This window comes from Bufo bufo, chromosome 2 (assembly GCF_905171765.1).
Source record: "Bufo bufo chromosome 2, aBufBuf1.1, whole genome shotgun sequence".
NCBI classification, from domain to species: domain Eukaryota; kingdom Metazoa; phylum Chordata; class Amphibia; order Anura; family Bufonidae; genus Bufo; species Bufo bufo.
Window position 1 is genome coordinate 403,860,700 of NC_053390.1, and position 23,826 is coordinate 403,884,525.

At 43.1% G+C, this 23,826-nt stretch overlaps 1 protein-coding gene across 5 annotated transcripts in view; it reads left to right on the forward strand.

Annotated features, from left to right (window-relative positions):
- Positions 1–23,826, forward strand: part of SVEP1 (sushi, von Willebrand factor type A, EGF and pentraxin domain containing 1) — a 459,579-nt gene that overhangs the window by 288,353 nt on the left and 147,400 nt on the right. For 4 of the 5 annotated variants that reach the window (XM_040417268.1, XM_040417271.1, XM_040417272.1 and 1 more), the window contains 2 exons: positions 520–648; positions 4,626–4,802. In XM_040417268.1, coding sequence (XP_040273202.1) covers positions 520–648; positions 4,626–4,802 — 306 coding nt within the window. The remainder of the gene's footprint in view (positions 1–519; positions 649–4,625; positions 4,803–23,826) is intronic. The other variant, XM_040417270.1, reaches the window with a different exon arrangement.

Below are 23,826 nucleotides of genomic sequence, written 5' to 3' on the forward strand. Positions count from 1 at the left end.
CATGAAATTGAAATACCCCATTAACTGTGGATGGAAACAAACTCAGATGAAACATGGTATGTTGAAGAGTAGGGAACACAAACATACAGTAATACACAATCAAACAAACTCTTTCTTGTTTTAGAACTCTAGTTTGACTCCTAAAAGGAGCAGGTGACCACCCACTATGACGAAAGGGTTGTTAAGAGAAAGAGAATTCCTTATGTATGTGGAATATGTAGCATAGGGAGGTAGTCCTGAGTCCTACTCAGTACACGTGTACTCCAATGATGGTCCTCCAGATTGGATGTCAAAGGACTCCTAGACAGCGAAATATGTAGAATATACTAATAATGCAGTAGTGTACAAGAAGATACAGTAAATAATAAGAGGATGTGATAATAAATAATTGCATAGTGTGTATAGTCACACAATGGAGTTAGGCCTTGACTCAGTGATTTACTTACATTCATATATTGTGGTCACTCTTTCTACACAGAATGGAAATATATAACTTTTAACTGTATTCCTTATTTTAAGATGTTGATGAATGTGCAGTTGGATCAGACTGCGATAGACATGCATCATGCACTAATACTAATGGCTCCTACATTTGCACCTGCATACCGCCATACACTGGTGATGGAAAAGCATGTACAGGTAAATATGGTAGGTGGTTGTTTGTATAATAGCGACAGAACACAGAATGCAGCTTCCTTTAAAGGGGTTGTCCCATGAGACCTACCCATGTTTGCATGATCTATTAAGGCATATGGATATTATTGAGGTTTGTCACCTGCCTGGTACTTCCTTAGCTGCTCTCAGGTTAAAGAGGCATAGGATAACCTCTTTCAATACCCTGTACAGTAAAATAAAATAGTTTGGGGTATTTTACAGAAATTCTATTGTGAATATTATTGTAAATAGCATTATCACCTAAATTAATGAAGTTACTAAGTTCTTGAGTTTTTCTCACAAATTAGTTATATTAATGTACAGCTAATACTTAAAAGGGTTATACTTTGATTAAAGGGGTTCTTCAGGAAAGAAAACAATGAAAATACTGAAAAACATGTTATTATAAATAAACTGTTAAATGATTTTAATTATTATTATTATTATTATTATTATTATTATATTTGTCTAGGGGACAATCAGTGGAAGAGTTAAAATGGCCGCTGTCAGATTCCTCGACATAGAATCTGTCCTCCTAATGAGACTGCAGGGAGGCCTGTATGAGAAAGCAGAGCACAGAGCAGGATCCTGGTTCTCCACCTATTGTGAGCATTGTCAAGCATGAAATTATGTGTAAATGACAGCTGAGATAAGCTATTATCTGTCTGCCTCAGAAGAGAGCGGGAGTTACCTCACCTCGAACACACAAGCTGAAGTGTTGTCTAATAACACTCCTCCCCCACAGCAGCATGTGTCTGGTTCTCATTCCTACACTTCAGTCTGCAACTACGAGGTGAGGAGAGCTCCGAAGTACACAGACACACTTATCTCACCTGGCATCTGCACATAATATAGAGCTCAACAGTGCTGATACAGGCAGAGACCTGAATTTGCATAGGGCTCTGTGCTTTGTATTCTCACACAGGCTGTCCTGCTGTGCATGCCCAGGAATCTGACAGCGTCCATTTTAACTCCTCCACTGATTGTCCCCTGGACAAAATCAGCCATTATAAATAATGAAAGGCATCCAGGAGTTCATTATAATAAGATGTTTTTTCAGTATTTTCATTTTTAACTTTCCCGGGGAAACCCTTTAATGTAAAAACAATGAAAGTCAGATATCATAATATAGATGACAATCTCTTCCTAACAAGGCTGGCAATTGCCCTGTACATCAACATGGATCCAGATGTCTGCTTATTCATTGCTCCAGTTGCTCTGCCAGATTTATTTCAAGTTGGCAGCTCAGAGGTTGTGTCCTTTCTCAGGTTGTATGTCCTGTCTGCTGTAGCACTTTCCCTGTAACTGCCACAACTTCTAACAGAGTCCTAGTCCTGACGAAGGGGGCAATCCAGCCGCAGAAACGCGTAGACTACCCGTGAATAAAGATATCCTGCATCAACTTCACCACCTCTTATGTATTATTCATCTAAACCTCGGCAGTGCCTCAAGTGATCCTGACCTTTTTTTCAAGTTATAAGTTGAAGATTTAAACTGAGCGCGTGCGACCACCTCAGTGAGGTGAACAGGAAATAAAGAAAAGAACAAACAGCAGGTGCAGGCCGAGGTCCTGCCTCTAATGGACCTAAAGGACCCTCTCCTATCTTAAGAATGGGGCACCAAAGTAAATGGAGAGTATGCCACACCTGTGTGGCCACCCCTGCATTCCAAGCTATGTGAAAATAGCTGAGAACTAAATCTCACAGCAGTAAACAGAGAGGACACTGTGCATGCTATTTAAGATACAGTAGTAGTGGCACCATATCAAGCATCAGAACCAAAGTACATAAATACAGTACCAGAAAGCAAGATCATTACATTATTACAGCACCAGACCAAGCCCATTACATAAATACAGCACCAGAACCAAGCTCATTATATAAATACAGAACCAAGCTCATTACATAAAATCAGCACTAGAACCAAGCTCATATAAATGCAGCACTAGAACCAAGCTCATAACATAAATGCAGCACAAAAACCAAGCTGGTTGCATACATGCAGCACTAGAACCATGCTAATTACATAAATAAAGATTCAGAACCAAGCCCATTAAATATAGCAGCACCAGAACCAAACTCTTAACATAAATACAGCATCAGAACCAAGCACGATACATGTATACTGCACTAGAAATAAAGCTGTTTACAAAAACACAGCACCATAAACAAGCTCATTACAAACAGCACCATAAACAAGCTCATTACAAACAGCACCAGAAACAAGCTCATTAATAAATAAGGCACCAGAAACAAGCTCATTACATAAATACAGACCTAGAACCAGGCACAGTACATAAATGCAACACAAGAGCCAAGCACAGTAGAGTGTCAAACTACAGCTCCCAGTATGTCCTGAACAGGTGTGAAGGTATGCTAGGAGTTGTTGTTTCACAAAAAGGAATGCTAGGCATAATGATTTACATTTAGTGACTTACATATAGCATCTTTTCTAGAGTTCTTCTGTTTCCTCTTCTTTCTGTTTCAGACCACAACAGTTGGCTTCTCCAGGCCATGATTCATCTCTGCAGAATTTGACGCCTAGATGTCTGCATCTTCTCGCTTTACCAAATCATCCAAAGCATCCTATTAACTAAAAAATAGCTTAAAATGGGTTGGCCACTTTCTGGTTAACTGTTGATCAATGTGTTTGTAAGATGATTATATAACAGTTAGTAAAATAGTTTTTGATGATACTCTGTGCCATTTTCTACATTTCATAATGTATACCCTCTTGTTTGCTAAGTCTTCTGTGCTCTCCGAACAGAGATCTTGTCCATAAAATGGCTGCAGATAGAGGGTCATGTGACCAGACAAATCACCTCCATGTGATGTCTCCATTCAAATACACTGCATCTGCCATCTGCATTTGAACTTTTGGGAGTTTATTGCAGTTGCTTTGCATTTGAATTAAGGAGAGTGAATGATGTGTTTGGTCAATGACTCTCCATCAGAAGCCATCTTATGGACAGGACCTCTATGCGGACAGCACAGAAGTTCTGCCGAACATGGGACATGGCTTATGAAATATAGCATACAGCACAGTTGTCACGCTCGTGTGTGGCAGGAAAACACCACATCAAGCATAGGAGGGAAAGGGGATACCGGAGTAAGGCCTGGAAACTAGGGAAGGAAGATGGACACCTCCTAGAGAAAACCCTAACTCCAGTCCTGAATGACTACCAGTATGAGCAGGCCCCAAAGGTAGGCAAGTTCATACACTGGATACCTAGAATCCTATCTCACCCTATAGGACCCTGGAACTAATGTCATGACTAAGTCTACCTATTCCTCCAAAGGGAAGGACGAACAGGAGTCTCCTTCAGGCCTAATGACAAACAACAGGGAAAGGCAACACATACATTTATCAAAACAAAATACAAAAGGGAACGGAAACACTTCAATGAAGCTTTGGTAGCACCAGGAACTCAGCCGAGAACCAAACACAAGCTAACCACAAAAAATATAAATAAGCTTCTGAACGCCTTTCTTCCAGGTCTAGGAGTGGCCCTTGTCAGTACAATAGGATACAGAAGGATAAAACAGGATTCCGTGCTACCACAAATATAATGACAATAGGGACTTTTATTTGTTGACAATAGAACAACGCGTTTCAGGGATGAACTGTTCTCTTCACCTGCTTCACAGACAACACAGTCTTGAATAATTTTGCATGCAGGAAGAGCTGTCAATCAGTGGGCAGGGGAAGCTGCACAGGAGCGGGAGAAACCCTAAAAAATGTTAACATTCTTCATATGAAAATACAAAATCAAATCATACTATATGAACTCAAACATCTCCCATCTGTTCTTTAATCCCCTTAGATAAGGAAGCATAGGAAACTTAACATATCCACTTGAAATTGAACATTATATTCATTTAAAAAGAAATAAAAAAATAATAATTTTGTGAATGTATATATGAAGCAAAGTGAAACACTTACTTGTCATCCAAATGTTATTTATATTATAGAACCTGTAAAATGTCAAGATCCGGGTGAGCTGGAAAATGGAAATTCTTCTGGTGACTACTTTGGCGTTGGAAGTGAACTGACATTTTCATGCAATGAGGGATATAACTTGAATGGAAGCGTGAAAGTAACATGTTTGGAGTCTGGAGAGTGGAGTGGTGAAATACCCTACTGCCAAGGTACAGAAAACTGTTAAAGGTGATATTTTTTATAGTGACATTATTATAATAACGTGCATTTTTACACATTATTGCTACCAGTGTTGTGCTGCCAACCTTGTTACAACAGTTTGAGAAGTCCTCTTTCCGCATTTCACCTTTAGCTTTACTATGCTCCTGTGTACATACTAAAACTTATAAAAAATGTTTGCTGAATTTAGTATAATGCTTAACCTTATTAAGCCTGGTTTATACTCATAGGTCTGAGCCGGCTTCTTACAATGATATTTTATTAGGGTTGGAACAACTGTGTTCAGTAGGTATGACAACTGTGTTCAGTAGGTATGACAACTGTGTTCAGTAGGCCTAAATGGTATTATGAGGAGCAAAATCCATCTTAATAGGTCAGGTTTCTGTCCTAATACAAACAGCAACTTTTTGTTGCCTGGTTTTTCAATTTTGAAAATCCAGCTACAGCTATATTCGAGAGGAATACTTTGAGTTGCAGAAAAAAAGTGTGGATATTAACATATATATGAAAAATGTGGAAATCTGATGTAAAATCATATGTTTTGCTTTTTGGTGTGGCCAAAAAGCATATTTTTTGGCCACACCGGCGTCACCTGCAGTACGTGTGTTCTTACTCACATTACAAAAATTGAAAAGTTGTACAAATAAAAACACCAAATTTATATTTTTACTTTTAATAATATGTCTATTTCAGAAAAAAATTATTAAATATGTTCACTGTTCTGTAAGGGCATTTTTTATCAAGGCAAAAGTGACCATGTTGCCTATAAAAATGCATTTTAGCTTTCATTTTCCAAACTGTGTTAGAAAGAATAAGTGTGAAATCTCATGGGTTGATGAGAAAGCTTACAGTAAATCAATGTTATTATAAAGAATTAACTTACAACCAGCTCAGCCCTGGTGATAATCTGTTATTGCGGTGACAGTTTATGTCTGGCTGTACTATACATAGAGTAGAGACGTATGGGGTATGGACAAATGATTGGGCAACCATTAATACATGGACTGAGTCAGCCGGATTGGGAAACACTTTTATTTAAGTGACTCTCTGCTCTGGCTTATAGTGGCCATATGGACAGGAGTTTGCTTCACAAAACAACTCGTTTAACCCAGTAATGATCGCCAATACGCCTTTTATGGGGTCACTAACAGACCTTAGGCTAGGCGACCACCATTTTTGGGTGGTCTAGTCTAGGCATTGCATTGGTCTCCTTTATAGTGATGAGCAAAATCTTGGCTCAGATCAGTAAAAGTGCCAATCTGGACAGGTTAACCAGTTAGATGCTACGGTCAATAGCAACCGAGGCATCTTAGTTGTTTAGATTTCCTCTGTCAGGCATTGCAAATTAGATTGTGGGGTGCAGATGTCTTAATAAGGCAGAAAATGTAAAGGGCGGCTCTCCTTTTGTCTGATGATGTAGGTGCTCCAGACTAGTGTTGCACCCTATTCACCAAGAAAAATGCAAATAGAAAAGTGAATGGGCACTCTGATAAATGGAGTTGTATAGACGGTTGGTTCACATAAATATCATCCAATAAAATCAATGGGATTATTATTTACAGAATTGCAATGCAATACAAAAAAAGAAGAATATAAAAGAATAAAATGTAACAATACAATATCATGTCAGCTGGTAAACTGTACGAGAAAAATAGCATCTATTAGAATGAGGTCGGTCCAGAATCGTATAGCGCCCAGAGTGGCGCGCTGAAGAGTGTGTCTCACAGATAAGAGTGGTGCTTATATCAACTTATTGTGATGGCCTAAAACGTGCACCAAATGTTAAACAAAAACAGGTGAATCCTTTCAATAAGTGATGAGAGGAATTGGTATATTCTAAAAATGTGCAAAAAAAAAATAATGAAAAGATATATTAGGAAGAGTATATGATTGTGTGTCACCAGTCTAGGTTTGAAAAAAGGTGGTGGTAATCCCAAGGTGTAGATATTGCTGTGTAAATCTCTGCCACTCAATAGAAGCTTATCTGGTATTCTGGTACAACTTCATCTGTTTCTTCTATTCAAAGGTTTCCCTGGTAAGTGTATCTTTGATACAATGTTCCTAGTTGCCACAAATTTCACAGAGGAATAGCGATATATTGTGTCTATTTCTTGCTCTGCTGTTAATACATCGATTAAAAATGCAAATATAGAGAATTGTTGCAGATAATGAATAGTGAGGTCTGAGGCCTTTTTTTTAACCCACTAAGAGGGAGGACAAAATGAACCACTATCAAGACATTCTATGTAGTCAGTTGTCCGCTCCCTATGTGCGCCATCGCCCATTCTCATGCAGGTCTGACCGGAGGGGCCCTCTGCACTCATGTTCCACTGCCATGGCTGCTGAGGGAGGTGGGAGGGCAGGAGCAGTTCCAGCTCCATCAGCAGCAACTTAATTCTAGAGTCGCTGATGAGCAGTTTTCTTCACCCGCCTACTGAAGAAACTACACACCAGCAGCAGCATAGACATAGAGCACAACCTGAACCAGCAGGTTGTGGCATACTTGGAGTGCACCCTGCCACCCCACATTGAAGATCCCCTGGACTACTGCTCAGCCAAACTCGATTTGTGGCCGCAACTGGACAAGCTTTCCTTCCCAGCCAGCAGTGAGGCATCAGAGAGGGTGTTTAGTGGGGCGGGAGCCATAGTTACCCCACTCGTATATCCACCCAAAATGTGGAAAAACTGACCTTTGTGAAGATGAATCAGGTGTGGATCAGCCAGGATATACACACACCAGTGCCTGTTGCATCAGACTAGATCATCCTTGGTGCCACACCTAAACTTTGTCAAAATAAACCTGTCTGGCCACCTGCTTTAGCTACTATTCTGATGCTACCACCAGCCTGATGCCACAAACCTGCTGCCAGGTGCTCCTACTGTCACCCACCATCTTCAGCTGGTATTGGCTCCACCTCACCACTTTGTCAATGGGCACTCTGTGGTCACCTCATGCTGCTGCCACCGCACCACTCTGTGGTCTCCTCATGCTGCATCCACCTCACCACTCTGTGGTCTCCTCATGCTGCTGCCACCTCACCACTCTGTGGTCTCCCCATGTTGCTGCTACCTCAACTTGCTGTCATTGGGCCACTCTGTGGTCTCCTCATGCTGCTGCCAACTTAACACTCTGTGGTCTCCGCATGCTGCTGCCACCTCACCACTCTGTTGTCTCCTCATGCTTCTGCCACCTCACTAATCTGTGGTCTCCTCATGCTGCTGCCAACTCAACACTCTGTATTCTCCTCATGGTGCTGCCACCTCAACACTGTCATTGGGCCACTCTGTGGTCTCCTCATGCTGCTTCCAGCTCATTCTCTGTCATTGAGCCACTCTGTGGTCTCCTCACGCTGCTGCCACCTCACCACTATGTCATTGAGCCACTCTGTGGTCTCCTCATGCTGCTGCCACCTCACCACTATGTCACTGGGCCACTCTGTGGGCTTCTCACACTGCTGCACCCTCAGAACTTTGTGGTCTCCTCATGCTGCTGCCACCTCACCACTATGTCACTGGGCCACTCTGTATACTTCTCAAGGTGTTCCCACCCTCCCCATGACTGGGCCACTATTTTGCCTTTTTGGCCTGGATATCATAACCATTTATTTCACCCTTCTTCTGATCTGTCAGAAGGAAGGAAAAATGAGACTCACACCAGATCCTGTCCATGTTGCAGCTGTAAGGCCCATATGACATGATCCCTATTTTGCATCACAATTGGCTTATGATTTGGTAGCCAAAAGCAGGAGTGGGTACATATACAGAAGACATTATTCCATTCACATGTCATCTCTGTGTTAGATACACTCCTGTTTGTTTGTTTTTTACCTTAGCAATACTGATGGATTACTGACAAAATACTGACCATGTGAAGGCTGAAGCTCAACAGACAGGATCCGTTTATGGGGGTTATTGTTCTGACAGATCAGAGAAAGTGCAAAAAAATCTGTGACGTCAACACAAACCTACTGCTGACACCCTCTCCACTCTACTTGTATTAGCGTTTAATAGAACAGGTCCTGTAGAAATCTATGTGGAATCAGTGAATCGGTTTAAAAGGAGTGCGCTCTTTCACGCTATAGTAGGATCTCGGGCCTCTACACGGTTCTTTATACCTGGCTCTAACATTGACCTGTAAGGCTGAGTTCACACTTGAGTTATTTGGTCAGTTTTGGCCCTGTAACTGCCCAAATAAGTGAAGTGTGAATTGATTCTAAGAGCAACACTTGTCATCTGCGTGTCATACTGACTCACAGTATGCCTTGCAGTAACACAGCAGACTCCCTATGTGTGTTACTGCAAGGCACAGTGTTCTACACCACTATACAGGCTCTCTGCAGCCAGGAAATAGCTGTTTTTTAACAAGATTTGCCATGAATAAATTCCAATCAAATCAAATCTTTTTGGGAAAATTCAGCGAACAAACCGATTACATTTTTTAAAAAAATTTGCTCATCTCTAATTGCATTCACTGAGTGTCACTCTTAAATCCCCAGCCTGGCTCTGGGGTTGGAAGCTGAACCAGGATCCGAATCGGCTCAACTTCCAGCCTCACTGATAGGGGAACTAGCTGAGTAAACTCCTGACAGAAATAATTTACAAGCTTTGGACTAGATTGTAGCTAAACTTGAGACTCTCGCCTACTGTAAATTCATTGTATAAAAAAAACATGACTAATTAATACAGTATGAAAATAGCTTGATGTGACGGCTGTCAAGCTTCTCATTTCTTCATTTATTAGCAGAATGCCATGCCAGCTTTGGGAAAAACTACTCATAGATTGGCTGCTATAATACTGATATAGTAAGAGCTATATCATTTTACATGGTGTTGTGAGAAAATATAATCCTAGCAACTCAGATCTTTCCCAAATTACTCCAGTTTTCAGCTTTAGACTTTATTGGAATTAGTGACCTACCCAATAGTGATAGGGGGTTAAAATCTCCCTTATTCCTCTTGGCTCATCTCTGTAGAATTTCTCCTGGGGCTGCTCTCATTTAGACAGATTGTATTAAATTATTTTTGCAATCTACTAGTGAAACGTAAACTTTACATGGGACATGCTCACCTTCAACCAGAGGATGGCAGATAGCATTACAGGTAGTGATGGACAAACATCTGCCGGGACGGTTCGCGAACGAGATCGAGCGAACGCAATCAAATGTTCGCGAACCGCAAGGTCCCATTTATTTTAATGGCAGGAGAACCTGAAAAACCTTCAGCTCATATTTGCAGCCAAGAAATAATTACTAGAAGTGCACAAATAGTCCCACAACATGGACAGTGACATACCAGGTGTAGTATTCGAATTTGCGATCTCCATTCATTAATTTTTTCAATGCGAAATATCGGGAATATAATTTTCGCGTACACGCATGCACACATCAGTTATAATTATTTTTTCCAATGTCATTTGTCACTGTGTATAGTAAAGGGAACGCAGCGAAACAGCAAACAAATGATGCTGTACCCAAATGCACTATATATAAAGTATATTATTGGTATATAACACCCCACTTCTATCAGTTTTTTTGGGGGGCGACTGGTATATCACACCAGTTATAATTATTTTTTCTAATTGCGTTTGTCACTCTGTGTAGCTGCAGTATCTCTGCAGAACTGCTTGCCACTGCTGCACAATACAAATCCACTATAAGATGAACATAGTAAAAAAACAAAAAAAAAAACTGTGCTAAATAAACAATTTTTTTGTCACCTTACATCACAAAAAGTACAACAGCAAGCAATCAAAAAGGCGTTTGCCCACCAAAATAGTACCAATCTAGCCGTCACCTCATCCCACAAAAAATGAGCCCCTACCTGAGACAATCGCCCAAAAAATAAAAAAAAATAGGGCTCAGAATATGGAGACACTAAAACATCATTTTTTTTGTTTTAAAAAAGCTTTTATTGTGTAAAACTTACATGAATAAAAAAAAGTATACATATTAGGTATCGCCGCGTCCGTATCGACCGGCTCTATAATATCTATAGTATATATATAATATCACATGACCTAACCCCTCAGATGAACACCGTAAATTTTTTTTAATAAAAACTGTGCTAAATAAACAATTTTTTGTCACCTTACATCACAAAAAGTGTAATAGCAAGCGATCAAAAAGTCACACGCACCCCAAAATAGTGCCAATAAAACCGTCATCTCATCCTGCAAAAATCATACCCTACCTAAGGTAATTGCCCAAAAACTGAAAAATTATGTCTCTCAGACTATGGAAACACGAAAATATGATTTTTTTGGTTTAAAAAAAGAAATCATTGTGTAAAACTTACATAAATAAAAAAAAGTATACATATTAGGTATCGCCGCATCCGTGACAACCTGGTCTATAAAAATATCACATGATCTAACCTGTCAGATGAATGTTGTAAATAACAAAAAATAAAAACGGTGCCAAAACAGCTATTTCTTGTTACCTTGCCTCACAAAAAGTGTAATATAGAGCAACCAAAAATCATATGTACCCTAAAATAGTACCAACAATACTGCCACCCTATCCCGTAGTTTCTAAAATGAGGTAACTTTTTTGGAGTTTCTACTCTAGGGGCGCATCAGGGGGGCTTCAAATGGGACATGGTGTCCAAAAAACCAGTCCAGCAAAACCTGCCTTCCAAAAACCGTAAGGCATTCCTTTCCTTCTGCGCCCTGCCGTGTGCCCGTACAGCGGTTTATGACCACATATGGGGTGTTTCTGTAAACTACAGAATCAGGGCCATAAATATTGAGTTTGGTTTGGCTGTTAACCCTTGCTTTGTAACTGTAAAATATTATTAAAATGGAAAATCTGCCAAAAAAGTGAAATTTTGAAATTGTATCTCTATTTTCCATTAATTCTTGTGGAACACCTAAAGGGTTAACGAAGTTTGTAAAATTAGTTTTGAATACCTTGAGGGGTGTAGTTTATATAATGGGGTCATTTTTGGGTGGTTTCTATTATGTAAGCCTCGCAAAGTGACTTCAGACCTGAACTAGTCCCTAAAAATTGGGTTTTTGAAAATGTCTGAAAAATTTCAAGATTTGCTTCTAAACTTCTAAGCCTTGTAACATCCCCAAAAAATAAAATATCATTCCCAAAATGATCCAAACATGAAGTAGACTTATGGGGAATGTAAAGTAATAACTATTTTTGGAGGTATTACTATGTATTATAGAAGTAGAGAAATTGAAACTTGGAAATTTGCAATTTAAAAAAATAAAAAAATAGGTAAATTTGGTATTCTTTTTATAAATAAAAATGATTTTTTTTAACTTCATTTTACCAGTGTCATGAAGTACAATAGGTGTCGAAAAAACAATCTCAGAATGGCCTGGATAAGTCAAAGCATTTTAAAGTTATCAGCACTTAAAGTGACACTGGTCAGATTTGCAAAAAATGGCCAAGTCCTTAAGGTAAAAAAGGGCTGAGTCCTTAAGGGGTTAAAAAGTATTTTGTGGACCTATTTGATAGCGTCCCTAACAGCCTGTCCCTGCTCCACACAGCAACCTTTCCCTACACTGACAAAAGACTGAATGTAAAATGGCGGCCAGATCGTGTCTATTTATAAGGTAGGGGGTATGTCCATGTGCTGAAACGTCTCAATTGGCTGTCCTGTACCACCTGATGGATGTGTCATGGGTCAAAGTTCTTCACAATGTAAAAGAATATGGCGGGTGCGAATATTGCCATATATTCGCATGTTTGGCGAATCAAGAACGAACAAAGTTCGCCGCGAACCGCAAGGCCATCACTAATTACAGGGAAAGTGGAGTCAGGGAGAAAAGGGATGAGAAGTGGAGAGATTTTTCATTACTCCAGTGTCTGATATCACTGCTAGCTGGATCAGTTATGTCCTGCCCAACCCTTTTTGAGGAAAATATAGCAGAGAAATGCATGTGTGTGAGTATGTGTGCAACTGTGTGTATATGTGGGTGCCAGTATGCCCTTCTGTACATCATTTTAGTTATTGGATGCCAGTGAAGGACTTGTTGCGATCACTATAATCAAGGAGGAAAAATTATATGGTACCACAGACAACTAACATGAGGCATTCCCCAGGCGTTTTAATCTTTTTTAACAGTAATTCTGTATGGATAAAGTAGTAAATATGGATGGAACACCTGGTGGATGAACTAAACTTTACAAATATCTACAACAAATGAGGCTTTTTAATAGGGATGAGCGAACCCGAACTGTATAGTTCGGGTTCGTACCGAATTTTGGGGTGTCTGTGACACGGACCCGAACATTTTCGTAAAAGTTCGGGTTCGGTGTTCGGCGCTTTCTTGGCGCTTTTTGAAAGGCTGCAAAGCAGCCAATCAACAAGCGTCATACTACTTGCCCCAAGAGGCCATCACAGCCTTGCCTACTATTGGCATGGCTGTGATTGGCCAGTGCAGCATGTGACCCAGCCTCTATATAAGCTTGGGTCACGTAGCGCTGCACGTCACTCTGCTGATTCAAGCATAGGGAGAGGTTGCTGCTGCGACGTTAGGGCGAGATTAGGCAGATTAACTCCTCCAAAAGACTTCATTCTGTGATCGATCTGCAGCTGTGGATCATTGAAGTGCTAATATCGACTTGCTCAGGTTTTTGAGGCTGCCCAGAGCGTTTTTAGATCACTTTTTTCTGGGGTGATCGGCGGCCATTTTGTGGCTTGTGGTGGGCCAGCACAAGCTATCACCAAGTGTATTTAACCATCAATAGTGTGGTTATTTTTTGCTATATCCTACATCAGCTGCAGGCTGAGCCTGTGTCACCGAAGTGCATTTAACCATCAACAGTCTGGTTATTTTTGGGCCATATACTACATCTGGTGCAGGCTGAGCCTGTGTCACCAAAGTACATTTAACCATCAACAGTGTGGTTATTTTTTGGCCATATACTACATCAGCTGCAGGCTGAGCCTGTGTCACCGAAGTGCATTTAACCATCAACAGTCTGGTTATTTTTTGGCCATATATTACATCTGGTGCAGGCTGAGCCTGTGTCACCCAAGTGCATTTAACCATCAATAGTGTGGTTATTTTTTGGCCATATACTACATCAGGGGCAAGTTGAGCCTGTCACCCAGCGCCTAAAAAATAGACCTGACATTTCTATTCAACCAAATTTGTACTGTTTTAGCTGGTCAAGTTATTTGTAGTGACCGTAAAAGCACACTTTTTGTTCTGGGTTGAAAAACTATTCCCAAATTTGCCATTCTCAAAATAACTAGTTTCTGCTATATGAGGCCTACTTGAAATCTATCCCAAAAAGGATATCTTACATTGAAGGTGCTGAGTGTCATTCAGAAAAACTTAACACACACGCTACCGTGCAGATACAAGTCTAATTCTGTGATTAAACCTATACCTGTCACACAGCGCAAAAAAAAACAGGCCTCACATTTCTATTCAACCAAATCTGTACTGTTTTAGCTGGTCAAGTTATTTGTAGTGACCGTAAAAGCACACTTTTTGTTCTGGGTTGAAAAACTATTCCCAAATTTGCCATTCTCAAAATTGTGGTGAACGGGAACAATGAGGAAAACATCTAATAAGGGACACGGACGTGGACATGGTCGTGGTGGTGTTAGTGGACCCTCTGGTGCTGGGAGAGGACGTGGCCGTTCTGCCACAGCCACACGTCCTAGTGAACCAACTACCTCAGGTCCCAGTAGCCAGCAGAATTTACAGCGATATTTGGTGGGGCCCAATGCCGTTCTAAGGAGGATGAGCAGGTACAGGCATTAGTCAATTGGGTGGCCGACAGTGGATCCAGCACGTTCACATTATCTCCCACCCAGTCTTCTGCAGAAAGCGCACAGATGGCGCATGAAAACCAAGCCTATCGGTCTGTCACATCACCCCCATGCATATCAGGGAAACTGTCTGAGCCTCAAGTTATGAAGCAGTCTCTTATGCTGTTTGAAGACTCTGCTGCCAGGGTTTCCCAATGGCATCCACCTAGCCCTTCCCCAGGGGTGGAAGAGATAGAATGCACTAACGCACAACCACTTATTTTTCCTGATGATGAGGACATGGGAATACCACCTCAGCACGTCTCTGATGATGACGAAACACAGGTGCCAACTGCTGCGTCTTTCTGCAGTGTGCAGACTGAACAGGAGGTCAGGGGTCAAGACTGGGTGGAAGACGATGCAGGGGACGATGAGGTCCTAGACCCCACATGGAATGAAGGTCGTGCCACTGACTTTCAGAGTTCGGAGGAAGAGGCAGTGGTGAGACCGAGCCAACAGCGTAGCAAAAGAGGGTGCAGTGGGCAAAATCAGAACACCCGCCGCCAAGAGACTCCGCCTGCTACTGACCGCCGCCATCTGGGACCGAGCACCCCAAAGGCAGCTTCAAGGAGTTCCCTGGCATGGCACTTCTTCAAACAATGTGCTGACTACAAGACCCGAGTGGTTTGCACGCTGTGCCATCAGAGCCTGAAGCGAGGCATTAACGTTCTGAACCTTAGCACAACCTGCATGACCAGGCACCTGCATGCAAAGCATGAACTGCAGTGGAGTAAACACCTTAAAAACAAGGAACTCACTCAGGCTCCCCCTGCTACCTCTTCTGCTGCTGCCGCCGCCTCGGCCTCTTCTGCTGCTGCCGCCGCCTCAGCCTCTTCCTCATCCTCTGGAGGATGGGATGTACCACCAAACATGGGATGTACCACCAACACCACCACCTGCGTCACCAAGCATCTCAACCATGTCACACGGCAGCGTTCAGCTCTCCATCTCACAAACATTTGAGAGAAAGCGTAAATTACCACCTAGCCACCCTCGATCCCTGGCCCTGAATGCCAGCATTTCTAAACTACTGGCCAATGAAATGCTGTAATTTAGGCTGGTGGACACACACAGCTTCAAACAGCTCATGTCGCTTGCTGTCCCAAAGTATGTTGTTCTCAGCCGGCACTACTTCTCCAAGAGAGCCGTGCCTTCCCTGCACAAACAAGTGTCCGATAAAATCAAGTGTGCACTGCGCAACGCCATCTGTGGCAAGGTCCACCTAACCACAGATACGTGGACCAGTAAGCACGGCCAGGGACGCTATATCTCCCTAACTGCACACTGGGTAAATGTAGTGGCGGCTGGGCCCCAGGCGGAGAGCTGTTTGGCTCAGGTCCTTCCGCCGCCAAGGATCGCAGGGCAACATTCTTTGCCTCCTGTCTCCTCCTCCTCCTCAGCTTCCTCCTCCTCTTCTTCCACCTGCTCATCCAGTCAGCCACACACCTTCACCACCAACTTCAGCACAGCCCGGGGTAAACGTCAGCAGGCCGTTCTGAAACTCATATGTTTGGGGGACAGGCCCCACACCACACAGGAGTTGTGGCGGGGTATAGAACAACAGACCGACGAGTGGTTGCTGCCGGTGAGCCTCAAGCCCGGCCTGGTGGTGTGCGATAATGGGCGAAATCTCGTTGCAGCTCTGGGACTAGCCGGTTTGACGCACATCCCTTGCCTGGCGCATGTGCTGAATTTGGTGGTGCAGAAGTTCATTCGCAACTACCCCGACATGTCAGAGCTGCTGCATAAAGTGCGGGCTGTCTGTTCGTGCTTCCGGCGTTCACACCCTGCCGCTGCTCGCCTGTCTGCGCTACAGCGTAACTTCGGCCTTCCCGCTCACCGCCTCATATGCGACGTGCCCACCAGGTGGAACTCCACCTTGCATATGCTGGACAGACTGTGCGAGCAGCAGCAGGCCATAGTGGAGTTTCAGCTGCAGCACGCACGGGTCAGTCGCACTGTGGATCAGACCCACTTCACCACCAATGACTGGGCCTCCATGCGAGACCTGTGTGCCCTGTTTCGAGTACTCCACCAACATGGCCAGTGGCGATGACGCCGTTATCAGCGTTACAATACCACTTCTATGTCTCCTTGAGAAAACACTTAGGGCGATGATGGAAGAGGAGGTGGCCCAGGAGGAAGAGGAGGAAGAGGGGTCATTTTTAGCACTTTCAGGCCAGTCTCTTCGAAGTGACTCAGAGGGAGGTTTTTTGCAACACCAGAGGCCAGGTACAAATGTGGCCAGACAGGGCCCACTACTGGAGGACGAGGATGAGGAGGAGGTGGAGGAGGATGAGGATGAAGCATGTTCACAGCGGGGTGGCACCCAAAGCAGCTCGGGCCCATCACTGGTGCGTGCCTGGGGGGAAACACAGGACGATGACAATACGCCTCCCACAGAGGACAGCTTGTCCTTACCTCTGGGCAGCCTGGCACACATGAGCGACTACATGCTGCAGTGCCTGCGCAACGACAGCAGAGTTGCCCACATTTTAACGTGTGCGGACTACTGGGTTGCCACCCTGCTGGATCCCCGGTACAAAGACAATGTGCCCACCTTACTTCCTACACTGGAGCGTGATAGGAAGATGCGCGAGTACAAGCGCACGTTGGTAGACGCGCTACTGAGAGCATTCCCAAATGTCACAGGGGAACCAGTGGAAGCCCAAGGCGAAGGCAGAGGAGGAGCAAGAGGTCGCCAACGCAGCTGTGTCACGGCCAGCTCCTCTGAGGGCAGGATTAGCATGGCGGAGATGTTGAAAAGTTTTGTCACCACGCCACAGCTAACTGCACCACCACCTGATACGGAACGTGTTAGCAGGAGGCAACATTTCACTAACATGGTGGAACAGTACCTGTGCACACCCCTCCACGTACTGACTGATGGTTCGGCCCCATTCAACTTCTGGGTCTCCAAATTGTCCACGTGGCCAGAGCTAGCCTTTTATGCCTTGGAGGTGCTGGCCTGCCCGGCGGCCAGCGTTTTGTCTAAACGTGTATTCAACACGGCAGGGGGCGTCATTACAGACAAACGCAGCCGCCTGTCTACAGCCAATGTGGACAAGCTGACGTTCACAAAAATGAACCAGGCATGGATCCCACAGGACCTGTCCATCCCTTGTGCAGATTAGATATTAACTACCTCCCCTTAACAATATATTATTCTACTCCAGGGCACTTCCTCATTCAATACTATTTTTATTTTCATTTTACCATTATATTGCGGGGCAACCCAAAGTTGAATGAACCTCTCCTGGGTGCCGGGGCCTAAATGTGTGACAGTGGCCTGTTCCAGTGGTGGGTGATGTGAAGCCTGATTCTCTGCTATGACATGAAGACAGATTCTGTGCTGACATAAGGCCAGATTCTCTGTTACGGGACCTCTCTCCTCTACCTGGGTGCCTGGGCCTAAATATGTGACAGTGGCCTGTTCCAGTGGTGGGTGACATGAAGCCTGATTCTCTGCTATGACATGAAGACAGATTCTGTGCTGACATAAGGCCAGATTCTCTGTTACGGGACCTCTCTCCTCTGCCTGGGTGCCTAGGCCTAAATGTGTGACAGTGGCCTGTTCCAGTGGGTGGGTGACGTGAAGCCTGATTCTCTGCTATGACATGAAGACTGATTCTGCGCTGACATAAGGCCAGATTCTCTGTTACGGGACCTCTCTCCTCTGTCTGGGTGCCGGGGCCTAAATATGTGACAGTGGCCTGTTCCAGTGGTGAGTGACGTGAAGCCTGATTCTCTGCTATGACATGAAGACAGATTCTGTGCTGACATAAGGCCAGATTCTCTGTTACGGGACCTCTCTCCTCTGTCTGGGTGCCGGGGCCTAAATATGTGACAGTGGCCTGTTCCAGTGGTGGGTGACGTGAAGCCTGATTCTCTGCTATGACATGAAGACAGATTCTGCGCTGACATAAGGCCAGATTCTCTGTTACGGGACCTCTCTCCTCTGTCTGGGTGCCGGGGCCTAAATATGTGACAGTGGCCTGTTCCAGTGGTGGGTGACGTGAAGCCTGATTCTCTGCTATGACATGAAGACTGATTCTGCGCTGACATGAAGCCAGAATCTCTGCTATGGCATGAAGAGACTGATTCTCTGCTGACATGAAGCCAGATTCTTTGCTATGGCATGAAGAGACTGATTCTCTGCTGACGTGAAGCCAGATTCTCTGCTATGGGACCTCTGTCCAATTGATATTGGTTCATTTTTATTTTTTTTATTTTTATTTTAATTCATTTCCCTATCCACATTTGTTTGCAGGGGATTTACCTACATGTTGCTGCCTTTTGCAGCCCTCTAGCTCTTTCCTGGGCGGTTTTACAGCCTTTTTAGTGCCCAAAAGTTCGGGTCCTCATTGACTTCAATGGGGTTCGGGTTCGGGACGAAGTTCGGGTCGGGTTCGGATCCCGAAACCGAACATTTCCGGGAAGTTCGGCCGAACTTCTCGAACCCGAACATCCAGGTGTTCGCTCAACTCTACTTTTTAAGCCTGCTAAAAGATTTAAATTATTTGATGAACAAGCGTTAATTTGTGGCAGTATTACACTGCCAGATCATCACTAACGAGCATTCATACAAACGCATGTTAGCAATGATCTGAAAGATTATCTTCAGGTGTAATAGGGCCTTAAGCAGTGTATATTGTGATGCCGAGTCTGGTTATCTAATTTTTATCTTCCTATTCATTTGTATTCAAACGCTGTGCTCCCAAATATCAGCAGTAAAATGCATTGAGAGGACTCCTCTTTAAGGCCTCTCCATTAATTTAATTCTTTTTGGAGCACAGTGTTAGAATTAAAAAGTGACTCAGCATCACTTACATTATACAATGCTTACTCTAGTTTGGGGGTGTTTTAGAGCTGACAGTTATCTTTTAACCACTTAAGGACCACAGGTTTATACCCCCCTAGTGACCAGGCCCTTTTTTACAAATCGGCACTTCACAATTTTAACGGTTTATTGCTCGGTCATGCAACTTGGCACCCAATCGAATTTTACCTCCTTTTCTTCTCACAAATACAGCTTTCTTTTGGTGGTATTTGATTGCTGCTGAGATTTTTTGTTTTTCTGATATTAATCAAAATAGACCGCAATTTTCTCAAAAAAAGTGTATTTTTAACTTTTTCTGGTAAATTTGTTCAAATATAATTACATTTCTATACAAGTTTGTGTCAGAATTTATTGTGCTACATGTCTTTGATAAAAAAAATCCAATAAGTGTATATTTATTGGTTAGTGCAAAAGTTATAGCGTTTACAAACTATGGTACAAAAATGTGAATTTCCGCATTTTGAAGCAGCTTTGACTTTCTGAGCACCTGTCATGTTTCTTGAGGTGCTAGAATGCCAGGATAGTATAAATACCCCCCGAATGACCACATTTTAGAAAGAAGACACCCCAAAGTATTCGCGGAGGGGCATGGTGATTTCATGTATGATTAAAAAAAAATCACAAGTTAGCGGAAAATGACACTTTCTGAGGAAAAAAAATAATAATAAAGTTTCAATTTTTGCTAACTTCTGGCAAAAAAATATAAAATCTCCCACGGACTCACTATGCCCCTCAGTGAATACCTTGGGGTGTCTACTTTCCGAAATGGGGTCATTTGTCGGGTGTGTTTACTGTTCTGGCATTTTAGGCGGGGCTAAAGTGTGAGCAACCCTGTAAAGCCTAAAGGTACTCGTTGGACTTTCGGCCCCTCTACGCACCTAGGCTGCAAAAAAGTGTCACATGTGGTATCGCCGTACTCAGAAGAAGTAGGGCAATGTGTTTTGGGGTGTATTTTTACATATACCCATGCTGGGTGAGAGAAATATCTCTGTAAATTGACAACTTTGTATAAAATTTTTTAAAAAGTTGTCATTTACAGAGATATTTCTCACACACAGTATGGGTATATGTAAAAATACACCCCAAAACACATTGCCCTACTTCTCCTGAGTACGGCGATACCACATGTGTGACACTTTTTTGCAGCCTAGGTGCGCAAAGGGGCCCAAATTCCAATGAGTACCTTTAGGATTTCACAGGGCATTTTTACGCTTTTGGATTCCAAACTACTTCTCACGCTTTAGGGCCCCTAAAATGCCAGGGCAGTATAAATACCCCACAAGTGACCCTATTTTGGAAAGAAGACACCCCAAGGTATTCCGTGAGGGGCATGGCGAGTTCATAGAAGTTTTTTTTTTTTGGCACAAGTTAGCGGAAAATGATTTTTTTTTTTTCTTACAAAGTTTCAAATTCCACTAACTTGTGACAAAAAATAAAATTTTACATGAACTCGCCATGCCCCTCACGGAATACATTGGGGTGTCTTCTTTCCAAAATGGGGTCACTTGTGGGGTATTTATACTGCCCTGCCATTTTAGGGGCCCTAAAGCATGAGAAGTAGTTTGGAATCCAAATGTGTAAAAATGCCCTGTGAAATCCTAAAAGGTACTCATTGGAATTTGGGCCCCTTTGCGCACCTAGGCTGCAGAAAAGTGTCAAACATGTGGTATCGCCGTACAAAGGAGAAGTAGGGAAATGTGTTTTGGGGTGTCTTTTTACACATACCCATCCTGTGTGTGAGAAATATATCTGTAAATGACAACTTTTTCAATTTTTTTATACAAAGTTGTCAATTTACAGAGATATTTCTCTCACCCAGCATGGGTATATGTAAAAATACACCCCAAAACACATTGCCCTACTTCTCCTGAGTACGGCGATACCACATGTTTGACACTTTTTTGCAGCCAAGATGCGCAAAGGGGCCCAAATTCCAATGAGTACATTTAGGATTTCACAGGGCATTTTTATGCATTTTGCGGAACGGAATTGCGGACCCATTCATTTCTATGGGGACAGACTTTGTCCCGCTCGGATCCGGAATTGCGGATCTGCACTTCCGGGTCCGCACTTCCGTTCCGCAAAAATATAGAACACGTCCTATTGTTGTCCGCAATTGCCGACAAGAAAAGGCATTTTCTATATAGTTCTGGCAATGTGCGGATCCGCAAAATGCGGAAAGCACATTGCCGGTGTCCATTTTATGCGGATCCGTGGATCCGCAAAACACATACGGACGTCTGAATGGAGCCTTACAGGGGGGTGATCACTGACAGGGGGGTGATCAGAGAGTCTATATGGGGTGATCAGGGGTTAATAAGGGGTTAATAAGTGACGGGGGGTGTAGTGTAGTTTGCTGATTGGTGCTACTTACAGAGCTGCCTGTGTCCTCTGGTGGTCGATCCAAGCAAAAGGGACCACCAGAGGACCAGGTAGCAGGTATATCAGACGCTGTTAACAAAACAGCGTCTAATATACCTTTCTGATGCGATTATTTTAATATCTACAGCCTGCCAGCGAATGATCATCGCTGGCAGGCTGTAGTATTACTTCCGAGCAGCGCGCCGCTGTGAAATCTCGGGTCTCACGAGATGACGCCAATAGGCGTCATTGAGACCTGAGAGAGCCGCCGCACTGACGCCTTTCGACGTTAGTGTAATGGCAAGAGGTTAATATATTTACTCAACCTTCTGCAAAGTCTCTTTCTTACTAAGGGCTGGCACATAAATTGCCCCTTTTTACTTTGGCAATTCACAGGGGTAAAAGCTACTCCCCTATTATTCTGCTTCATTCTGTCTTCTAGCTATTAACTGGTCTGCCGTTAACTCCAGACTAAATTCTATCTCCTCTTAGAGAGGATGAGTGCCACGTATAGAAAAACAAGGACTTACATGCCTTGTCATGCTATCAATGAGGTTACTAATGGTTGTCTGAGAAATGTTCTAACACAATGAATGCACTTCGGCATGCATATCATCATGGTCCGCTGCTGACAGCTCCCTTTGCAATTGCCGAAAAATGATGTCCTAGATGTGCTAAATGGGAGACAAGTCCAGAGATGCTGCAGGCCATGGTATGATGTTTAGGCTGCTCACTGTAGCATGAGCAACATGCAGCTTGGTGTTGTACTGTTGAAAAATAGCTCCTAGGACACTATGAAGAAATAGCCATACCACTGGTTCCATGACAATAGCAATGTAATACTGTCATCTGGCATCTGGCTATTGTTCATTATCCCAGTCCACACTAATATTCCTATAATGTGCTGTTCCCTTGTGAAGGTCGCTTTACAGCATTGCCCATGTGGGATACAGACCAATCTCTGGCTATCATTGCATCTGAGACAAAAGAGGGACTCATCTCTGAAGAGGATATACCTCTATTCCAACCTCCAATGCCATCTGGCTGTGCACAATGATAGCCTTTGAGAGTGGTGGTGTGAGGTCAATGGAATATCTGTAGATGGACATCTGGATCCTACCCAAATCTCATGCAAATGCCTTCTAATGGTTTGTATAGACAATGTCTGCCACTATCGGCTTGGGATGACGATCTGCCCTTGGTGATCCGTCCATGCATCTGTGCACCTCTTGTCATACCATTTTGTTGAACATCTTCCAACCATTAAGACACGCAGCGTTGAACAGTGTTGACATCTTGCAAAATCCTGTATATGTGGCATTGAACTGAGGGCTTAGAAGGGACAGAGAGGCTTGACAGGATCAGGCTTTTATTTTCATCATGTATTAATCATATTTTCACAAGCATTAATTTAGGTTGAAAAAGATATTGAGTACTCTAGTCAATGACAGAAAAGTGTAAACTACAAGCTCAGCTGTAGAAAGCAATTTAGAGGTACTCAGTCCGTGAACTCATATTGTACAAGCACTATCACATCTGTAATCCTACAGTCGTGGCCAAAAGTTTTGAGAATGACACAAATCTTAGTTTTCACAAAGTTTGCTGCTAAACTGCTTTTAGATCTTTGTTTCAGTTGTTTCTGTGATGTAGTGAAATATAATTACACGCACTTCATACGTTTCAAAGGCTTTTATTCACAATTACATGACATTTATGCAAAGAGTCAGTATTTGAAGTGTTGGCCCTTCTTTTTCAGGACCTCTGCAATTCAACTGGGCATGCTCTCAATTAACTTCTGGGCCAATTCCTGACTGATAGCAACCTATTCTTTCATAATCACTTCTTGGAGTTTGTCAGAATTAGTGGGGGGTTTTTTGTCCACCCGCCTCTTGAGGATTGACCACAAGTTCTCAATGGGATTAAGATCTGGGGAGTTTCCAGGCCATGGACCCAAAATGTCAACGTTTTGGTCCCCGAGCCACTTTGTTATCACTTTTGCCTTATGGCACGGTGCTCCATCGTGCTGGAAAATG